This window comes from Fulmarus glacialis, unplaced genomic scaffold (assembly GCF_000690835.1).
Source record: "Fulmarus glacialis isolate BGI_N327 unplaced genomic scaffold, ASM69083v1 scaffold49420, whole genome shotgun sequence".
Taxonomy (NCBI): Eukaryota; Metazoa; Chordata; class Aves; order Procellariiformes; family Procellariidae; genus Fulmarus; species Fulmarus glacialis.
In genome coordinates this window covers 1,066-10,686 of record NW_009190572.1, presented here as the reverse complement: position 1 = coordinate 10,686, position 9,621 = coordinate 1,066, and the positions used below count along the sequence as shown (strand labels likewise).

The 9,621-nt window shown below is 38.8% G+C and overlaps 1 protein-coding gene across 1 annotated transcript; it reads right to left on the bottom strand.

Annotated features, from left to right (window-relative positions):
* Positions 1 to 5,606: 5,606 nt before the first annotated feature.
* Positions 5,607 to 9,130, bottom strand: CTHRC1 (collagen triple helix repeat containing 1). Its single transcript, XM_009585818.1, has 3 exons — positions 8,912 to 9,130; positions 7,280 to 7,496; positions 5,607 to 6,059 (listed from the first exon to the last, which is right to left on the bottom strand). Exons 1-3 carry the CDS (start codon positions 9,122 to 9,124, stop codon positions 5,917 to 5,919), a joined length of 573 nt encoding a protein of 190 aa, XP_009584113.1. The 5' UTR covers positions 9,125 to 9,130; the 3' UTR covers positions 5,607 to 5,916.
* Positions 9,131 to 9,621: the final 491 nt, after the last annotated feature.

Sequence of the window (9,621 nt, the reverse complement as noted above, 5' to 3'; positions counted from 1 at the left end):
GGAAATCAACTTCTTATTTTGGCAAGTGTTTTGAGAATTTTAGAGGGAGGAGTGGTTTTTTTGTCTTACTTTGTGGAACCATAGGTGGTAGTCTTAAACACTGACATGGAAAACTGGTCAGGTGCAAGCTGGGAAGAAGTGTTTCACTTGATAGGAATGAGAGGGTGCAACACACATTTTACAATTAATTACTTGTAGCACTGTATATAGTAAATGTTGCCATTTTTTTAAATGTGTATATATAAGGGGGAAAATCTAGAGTATTGTTTAGTTCAACATTTTAAAATCAAATAAGATTTTGATAAATTGGCTAATTTAAACCATACTTAAGGCAAGCCTGGTAATTTTTGTTGCTTTTAGAACACTGTGGAATACATAACGATGGCAGCTGTATCCAAAATATTCGCTGTGTCAGCAACATATCCCTATCAAGTTGTGCGAGCTCGTCTTCAAGATCAGCATAATACATATTCTGGTGTGTTTGATGTGATCCGCAGGACATGGAGGTAGGCATGCAGAATTAAAAGCTTACATCTTGGAAAGTGAGTCTTACAGAATCAGAACTATGTTTACTGGCTTCCATGCTGATTTGGAGCTCAGAGCAAACAAAATGTTAGCTGTACAAAGTCATTTTGTGCAAGATGCCACTAACAGCCATAATCTAAGGACAAAGGAGGAGATAGGAGAGGGTCAATGCTAGCCTGCAGGCTTCTATTGTTTATTCTGTCTCCCTTCTCTCTTCCCCAGCAAATTTCACTTACAGGTTAAAAAATAACTGAGTTGGCTGTTTTGGGGCTCTTAAACAATGAAGTCTCACTTGAACTGCTTTAGATTGTCACATATGACAGGAGTGTTGTGCTGCTGGGAGTTGTGGCTAATCCAAATTCCTGGCAGGAGGAAGTGAGCTAGCCAGAGCTGCTTGTACTGATGTCCCTGGGTTACCCTGGGGCCTGACTGCATTTGTAGTCTAGTCCCAGCTTCCTGTAGGACCTTTAGAGAACTGTTACCTCGCTCCTTTGCATATCTTCTCACAAACCCTCTTCCCTCGGCTCCACAGGGCATGTGAGAGTTTCCACACACAACTCTCTCGTTACTAAGGTTGGCTACCTTTGCAGTATTCAATTGATATTAATCTTGCTTTGGACAGTGTTTCTGGGTTGCAGCATATTGCTAGAGAGACATGAATGGAGCCAGCTAACTCCTGGGGTATTAAGAGGTGCGACCTGAATGAGTGAATGAGGCTGTGTTGTTCAGGACCACCCCTGGCTCAGACTCAGTAAAACCATTTTGACTGAAGCCAATTCAAAGCGAAAATAGCTCTGATGTCTCAGCACTGTCCCCTTCAGTGCTGCAGTCTATATGAAGGCTTATTAGTTCTGATAAAATGTGAATGTATACAGCCATTCTGGGGCCACTATTGTACTCATTGTGAAACAAATGCAACCTAGAGCCCTAGGGACGGTAGTGCAAACCACACCCAAGCACTTTCCAGGATCTGTGTTAACTGTACTCATCGCTCCAGGTGTCCTAGGCCTTTATGATGCTGGAAAATAGGGAGTTGAGATTAAAAGTCTTTGAAACTTTTTAACAGCCCTAACATGAATATTCTGATTCAAACTGGGAGAAGTTAGATTATCATTTATTGGCCAGGGGAATCAAAATTCTGGAGGAGGTGATTTAATTCTCTGAAAATAAATGCTGACTTTCCTTAGTTAGGTTGACCTTCAGCTCACTTGTTGTTACATGACCCAAAACCACCAAGCCTTTCAGCCCTACTGGCTTCAGTGAGATTAAATATGTAAATGCTTTTTGGAACAGGCTGCAGAAATTTTAAGTTATTTTAACCAGTTCTTGTGGCGTGAAGGAAGATAGTAAATTGCCTGCTACTTAGACAATAGGAAAAAAAAAACCACAAAAAACCACCCAAACCCTAGGCTAAATAACTGACCTACAGAATATTATTGTATGTTCGGAAGAGAAAATGATGGGTTAAGATTTGATATATTATGGCTCTTTAAACACTACAGGAAGAAATTATTCTGAAATTGTTATTCCTAATCTGAAGTACCTCTCTTAGTGAGAGCGCAAGAAGAAAAATGCCGGGCTTTGTTTTATATTTGATTTCTATTAAAAGACATTAATTAAAACTAAATGTTTTTCTGTGTCTTTAAAGGAGAGAAGGAATTCATGGATTTTACAAAGGAATTATCCCCAATGTGATCAGAGTGACTCCTGCCTGCTGTATTACCTTTGTCGTTTATGAAAACGTGTCTGGTTTTTTACTTGATTTTAGAAAGGAAAATAATTAAAGGTATGAGCTTGTGTTCATAAGGAATCTATCCTTTATTTTTTATATTTATGATCTGGGAGTGATTTAGTTCAGCAGTCTTTTTTGACACTGTGAATTGATCTAGTATTTTGAGGAAAGAACCTGGTGGTAGTAAAACCCTGCCAACATCTCTTCTGCTGAATGTTCCTGCGTTGCTGCCTTCCTCTCGGAATCAGCTGTGTCTGCATGAAACAGATGTCTCTGCAACTGTGAAATAATAGCACTATGACTGGGTGAAGGCAGCTGTGCAGCAATTCAGTTCATCCTGACCTGCCTGGAATAACGGACTAATCTGTTTTGACCAGTCTCAAGACAACAGTTGGCCAGATTCTACCCCTACTGAAGTGGAAAACTTCATATAAAAGCAACCCTGGGGTCTGTCAAAACTTTCTTAAATCTTTATGAGAGTCTCATAAAGAAAGTATGTATGTAGTTGTTTACAGCAATGTCTTCTGAATCCATCTCTGTGTTATTTGTCAGATTTTAGGATATGGATTGCTCCAAATTCCATTGCTCATCCAACACAAAAATGCTGCCTCAGTGGGGTGCAGTTTGGAAACTCAAATTGTTTTGTAAAACAGCTGTCCATTCTTGGGTTTGAATAATTGCCAATCTGATGAAACCCAGTTCTTGTCTCATACCAGGACAGACTTGCATTGTGGTTTTTGGCTTGCTTTTAGCACCAGACCAAAGTGTATGTTCTGTGCATTGCTGGCCACTTACTTAATTCATTTTCTCTCTCTTCCCTGCCTGCCCCCTCTCTCTCTCAGAGAATCTCTCTCTCTCTGTGAGAGAGATTCTGTCTCCGTTACTGATACATCTGACCAAATATTACTAAGTAAATGCATATTTGAAAGTAGGCTTATGTTTTAAAAATTAGGTTTTTTCTAGTAATCCCATAGTTACGCAGTTTTCAAACCACTGTAATAACATATGACCATGCTTATTTTCAATAATATTCTCAGGAAAAAAAGAAAATCCCTAAGTAGTCTAAAAAATATTGTGCACAGGACTTTAAAAAAATCAAAACGATCCACTAATGTCTTCTGATTTGGTCTGAGGAAAGGACTGTAAGAATATATTGATTGCTAACTTAGTGATAAACTGAATTACAGTACATCTCAGTAAATTTGTGTAATAATGATGTTTATTTGCATGCCGATAATTGCTGTCAAGGATATGTACTTTTTGAAGATCTGGGTTTGTTTTATTTTTTTAGTTCTTCTTTAAGAAAATACATTACTGGCCATAACATCTGCCTTCTGCTGTTAGTAAGAAGGTACTAAAGAAGTATCTAGAAAGTATCACTTAACTAAGGAGGAGGTAAGTTAGCAAAGATTATTCAACAGGTAGGGGGAAATAATCAGTTTCATAAGAAGTGGAGAATACTGTCCAGCAAAACACCTGAGTAATCACTTAGAGAAGTTTCCTGTTTAACAGAAGACTAACCTAAAGCAAAAATAAGGCTTTTTTATAAAAATTCAACATATTAGGGAATTGGTTTCAATTTTGAGTTAAAATGTGGAAGACTACAGAAACTGCTCAACATTTTGAATCTTAATTCAGCAATCCATTTGCTTGTTTCTGTTGATACTATTGCCACATACCACATTTTGTGTACTTTACTTTATTAATAATTCACACTTTCTCCTCCACGATCCCATCCCCTCTACTGATACAGCTAATAATCTCATCTGAAAAGGGCATGTGGCCATTGTGGCTGGCTTTGGTTTTTGTTATGAAAGTTTCCATGTGTATTTAGCTGAAGATCAAATTTACTGGAAGTTTACCATGCAAATTACTGTATAGATCCCTAACAGCTACTAACTTCTTCTGTCTTTGGAGGGTGTTTACTTGGTTTTGTGTTTTTTCTAGTACTATGAATTTAATGGGACACCGAGTTAACTCTGCCACCCAGGGTCCAAAAAATATTGTGAAGACATATGAATAAATCCTAAGAAAGGAATAAAAGTTGTGCACTTACTCCCCTGGATTAGTGTGCTCTCGGCCCAGAACAGCTTACTCATGCTCCACGATAAATGCAAAGACAGGCTACAAGCATGTACACAATCGGTTACTGTATGTTAACTGACATTCTGTAAATTCACACCATAGCTTAGCTCATAGTAACTTGTTTGTGTTCAGATACCTTAAAACCCATCGTCCAAGCCAATGAAAACAGTACAGTTCTTCAGAGACAAAATACCAGCTGTATAATTTGCTGGCTTGCAGCAATATCATGCATAAGCTTTCAGTTGGGAAAGCCTGAATGTTCTCCTAGCTGCAGGTATGTTCCTCTAGCATTCTTAACAAAAGCTGCAGACAAGAGCTACCAGTTTGAGAGATGCCTGAGGAAAATCTTACAACCTGTTCAGAAAAAAAAGCTGAGATTTAATCCTAAATAGCTGAAGTAAATTCCTTATCTCAGATTTAATGTTTTTTCCTTTTAATTTCTGGGAAGGGTATAGATTTCTGCATGTTGTACATGCTTTTTCTTGGGTTTTTTATTTCATTAATGTGAATTTGATTTTGTAATATAAACATGACTATTGTTTCCCTTTAGAACCTGTACAATTTTTAAAAATATTTGAGTATATCACTTGTTGCATTTGAAAGAAAATACTTAAAACACTGAACATGCTGTGCTGGCATGATTAGTGTTGTCACTTGTCCAGTCTGGAGACTGCAGTCAAATAGCTGTCACATCATTCTTCACTCATCAGTATGCTTTTTGAAAGCCAAGGCATTTCAACCTGCCCTATTTCTGTATCTTCCAAACTATTTAATATATCTAGCTTTTAATTAACACCAAAGTGATTGTATATATCTGAAAGGCTAAATCCAGGAGAATTTTTTTGTTGGCGCAAAGAAATGAAGTTTTGTAACTGCAACATTATTTAGTATCTGCATGCTAATAGTGGAGACGAGTAATAGATAGTTTATACTGAAATCCAGTCTATCAAGAAGCAAAAGAGGGAAGGAGAGCTTAGATAGTCTATTTTAACTTAGTTATTCAGAACAAGGTACGCTTACTACATCATCTAGGTCACAGTTAAGTCACCAGGAGTTTGTTGAGAGACTTAAGATTTTAAGAGCAGAGCATCCTATTCTGTAGTCAGGTTTACAGGAGTAAATGCTACGTGTGTTTTCTGAAGGCTAAAGCCAAGACCTGAGTTTACTTTCTTAGAACTTTCTATGAAGTCTTCTAAAAAAACTGTGTATCATAACACCATGTAAAATACCTTAAACAGTTTGATGATCAATAAAATAGCCTGGATTTTTTTTTGTAAAAGGTCTTATTTATTTGATACAAAAAGTTACAGTTAATTCCTAAAATGGTGGTGGTATATTTTCATACGTCAAACAAGGAGTTAAAAAAGTTAATGAACTTGGGCTTGATATTTATATTCAAAAATGATTATTATAAAAAGCCTCTGCAATGTGCAAAAAAGGGCTAGACAAAGACTACAGATGCAAGAGTTTGGTGCTTTTCAGTCAAATACTTGCATCCAACTCTATAGAAATAAATTCTGAAGAAAATCGTACAAAATAAAAAAAAGGGAGAGATTATAAAAAGGGAGGGAAAGTTATTTTGGCAGTTCTTCAATGATGATTCGGGAGACTGAATTCCATCCAGTAGAAGCATCTCCCCGTGGATAATCTGAGCAAGTCCCGACCCAGATGGCAATATCCACCAAGCCGGCATTGATCCCTTCACACAGACCTTCCACTGGTTAAAGACAAAAATCAAGTTACCTCAGCAAACACAATCACTTTGTATTTCACAACTGAAGGCGGACACAAATACTTAAGAACAGCGGTTCATTGCAAGCTCATGCTATTTAGTTAAACCTGAATAGCATTTTTAGAAATAAAAATTATTACTTAGAGATGTGCAATATAGGTTACAGAGTCATGCACTGTCTTTATCCGTGTTGCTTCTTGACATCTGTTGCAGTACCTGAAGCAGATCACAATCCACAGGATGGCTAAATGGGAGGTATACCTGCTTCTTTAAATGTCCGAATTTACAAACTCGTAGCTGGGATATGGCTTCAATCCCATCCAGCCATCTTTGTAGCAGTGATGGAGATGGGGGACGGGGACACAGCCATACCTGGCTTCCACAGCTAAGCCCTGCAAAGGTGATTGCCACCCTGTAATCTTTTCCACTCCTAATTCACTGCTTCTGTACAAAGTTCCACTTCTGTTGCCCTTTTTTTTCCCACAAGCACCACTAGTTGGAGGTGGGTTAATGAAGACAGGTGGGTCCTACCCCTTGATGAAAAAAATCTATCATAGCTCTAGATGTTGGATTTCATGCAGTAATGAAATGGTACAGGGAGGAAAATGGAGAAAGAGTATAGACTTGCTGTTAGTCCCCGTTTCCTAGTGTCACCTCCTTTTATGTTGAATGACTTCACTAATTTGCCTTTTGCTTAGCAATTGAATAATTGTTCCTAGATACTTCACTTTGGAGGTCCTTTTGTGCCTGCCTGAAATTATAGCAGAAATTCCAGGAGGAATAAGTCTCATTTTATGCACAGATAATGCGCAAATATCAGTATTTTAAGCCAGGATGATACTGTCTACTTGGCAGTAAGGCAGTTTCTCCATATGCTAATACAGCACAGAATGTCTCTGTATTCATGTAGAGATCAGTAGAACCGTCTGGATAGAAATCTCTTCCATTTCTAAATTGCAGGATGTAAGTACCATGAAAAATACCACAGTAATAAAGTACCACTTAATAAATAATTCTAATACAGTTACTATTGATAGTCAACTGTGAGACGGCAGAGTAAGAGTAACACGTGTTAGCTGGCCACTCTTCTGCCTCTTCATTCAGTCTTTTGACTTTCTGAGGCAGACCGTGCTCTCTGCATTTGGTAACTAGATTTGCTACTGGCTTCTACTCCATCTCTGTTCATGCGGTCTTGGCATACATACCTGAAGAAGTTCGGTGTATATTAATAGTAGAATTCAGCTCCGGGCTTCCTTGATCTAAATATATTATGGCTTCAATAGGAAGTGGCCCAGCACATTCTGCTCCATTAAAAGTAAAGTACCAGCGCTGACAACAGGCATTTTTGCATTTTAGCCGAAGCGATCCACTGAAGAGAACACGGAGAGCACTGTTCGAGCGCATCTTTGTAAATGTACATTCCTAAGAGGAGACAAAAATGCTTCGGTAGCAACCTCTGGTTTTGAACCTGTTTATTTTCTATATACTTAGGAAATATATTTATATTTAGGAATATATTAGGAATGTATTTATATTTATTTCAGAATGTTTTAGCTCTCCTCTAGTCCCTTCCCTCTGGAGTAGAGCCTGGCAAATACCATTCGGAGCAAAGATGCACATCAGAAACAGCACCTCATGGATGGTGATGGAAAAGGGGGATTATGGAAATTCTTAACTTTATTTAGATAGTACCTGCTGTTAAGTTGGTAACGTAGTTACCTTCTGGGGTTTATGTAAAGGGGTATGAGCTGTCTGAAAGCTGCACTCAAGTCCTTGCATGAGAGGACAGTACAATTTCTGTCTGTTACCAGAAATCCTGGATTTAACAATTATCACAAGATTTGTGAGAGGCTTAAACCCTGATAAAAGCTCCCCAACTGAAAAAGAAACATTTTCAGGTTTTTAAGAGGTTGTTATTCTGTCTTCAAAATGCTGGATATCATGGTGGGGCAGGTGGAGGGGAAGCTAGGGACAGTTCAGCAAGTACAAGGCAGTGAGAAATGTCTACTCAAAAACGTTGATTCTCACTCTAGCCACAGCAATAGCAGTTAAGTTACTCCAACCAATCTGGGCATTGCTTCGTAGCTGAGATTGAGCTGGGATTTCTTCCCCTCTTCTAGGCTTGTACCATTGTGTTTGAAAGTTTTATACCCAGGGCTGCAGTGGAGGTCAGACTTGGGTTAGTCTGGATAACACTTGGTAATTTTGCTCCTGAACAATGCTGATCCTTTCTGCAGTAGCATGCTGCAACTGAGTTTCAGTGAACAACCATTTTGAAGCAGGAGTATAAAGACAGGTACAATTAACAGATTAAAGACATACATCTCTCCTGTTCCTTATGATTGAAATGGTAAAAACCTTGCCCTATTTTTGGGCAAGCCGGAGGTACTTTTTTGGTAGTGTGACTTTCAGCCTTACAGTTACAAATCTGGTCTTCTAAATGTACTCTTACACCAGCCACATCATTCTTTTGAAGCACTATTAATTACAGAAATGAAATGGGCACATAGCTGAGATAAATCTGAAGTAGCTAAACCTTTGAGAAGTTCACCCTTACATGTAGAAAAAGGCTCCGGTAGATTTGTACGACTGTTGCTACCCAGCTCATAGAGGCAGATCTAGAATCATAGAATCATAGAATCATTAAGGTTAGAAAAGATCTCTAAGATCATCGAGTCCAACCGTTAACCCAACACTACCATACCCACTAAACCATGTCCCTAAGCGCCTCATCTACACGTCTTTTAAATACTACCAGGGATGGTGACTCCACCGCTTCCCTGGGCTAGAGCTGCTGTGGCTGGTGAAGTGCAGCACCCTAGGCAAAGCTAACTTACTGCTATCTTCCCAAGATCGATGCCATAATTAAGTGCACTCCAGGAACACTGCTTGAAGTTGGGCGTCCAGGACTCCTCGATGCTCTCGCGCATGCACTCGCCTTTCTCCCCCTTCAGCCCATCCCGTCCTGGGATCCCAGGTGTCCCGGGGATCCCGTTGGCTCCTGGGTTTCCATCCCGTCCAGGAACGCCACTGGGGCCTTGCAAGCACATGCCGTTGTACTGAAACACAGAACAGATCTTGCTGCTTCCGTCCATTAACTCCGAGGCTAACCAAGTTAAACACAAACAAACAACAACAACAAAACACAAACCCCCCTGCTGTGACACAAGCTAATGGGCTATTTCTAGATCACCAAGAAAATGGTTCCATAGAGGAAAAAAAAAGGAAAAACAAAATTTCAAAGATAGGCAGTGCCAGCAGAATTTGCTGCAAATTAAGACACCAATTATTTTATGAAAAGATGCATAAATCCCAAAATTAAAAATTGGCCTAGTGCAAGGATTATAACCTGTTGAAAAACCTCAGAAGATTCAAAACATTCCAATACAGAAACAAAAAAAAGTTACATGTTAACAGTTACTTTCTCCTAACCCACCATTGCTTGTAAAACTGTCTCGGCTGATAAGCTTTCATTACTATTTTTTCCTTTTTTTTAAAAGTAGAGAAACTTTTGCATTTCATAGAGAGCAGAAGTTAACGCCGCTTT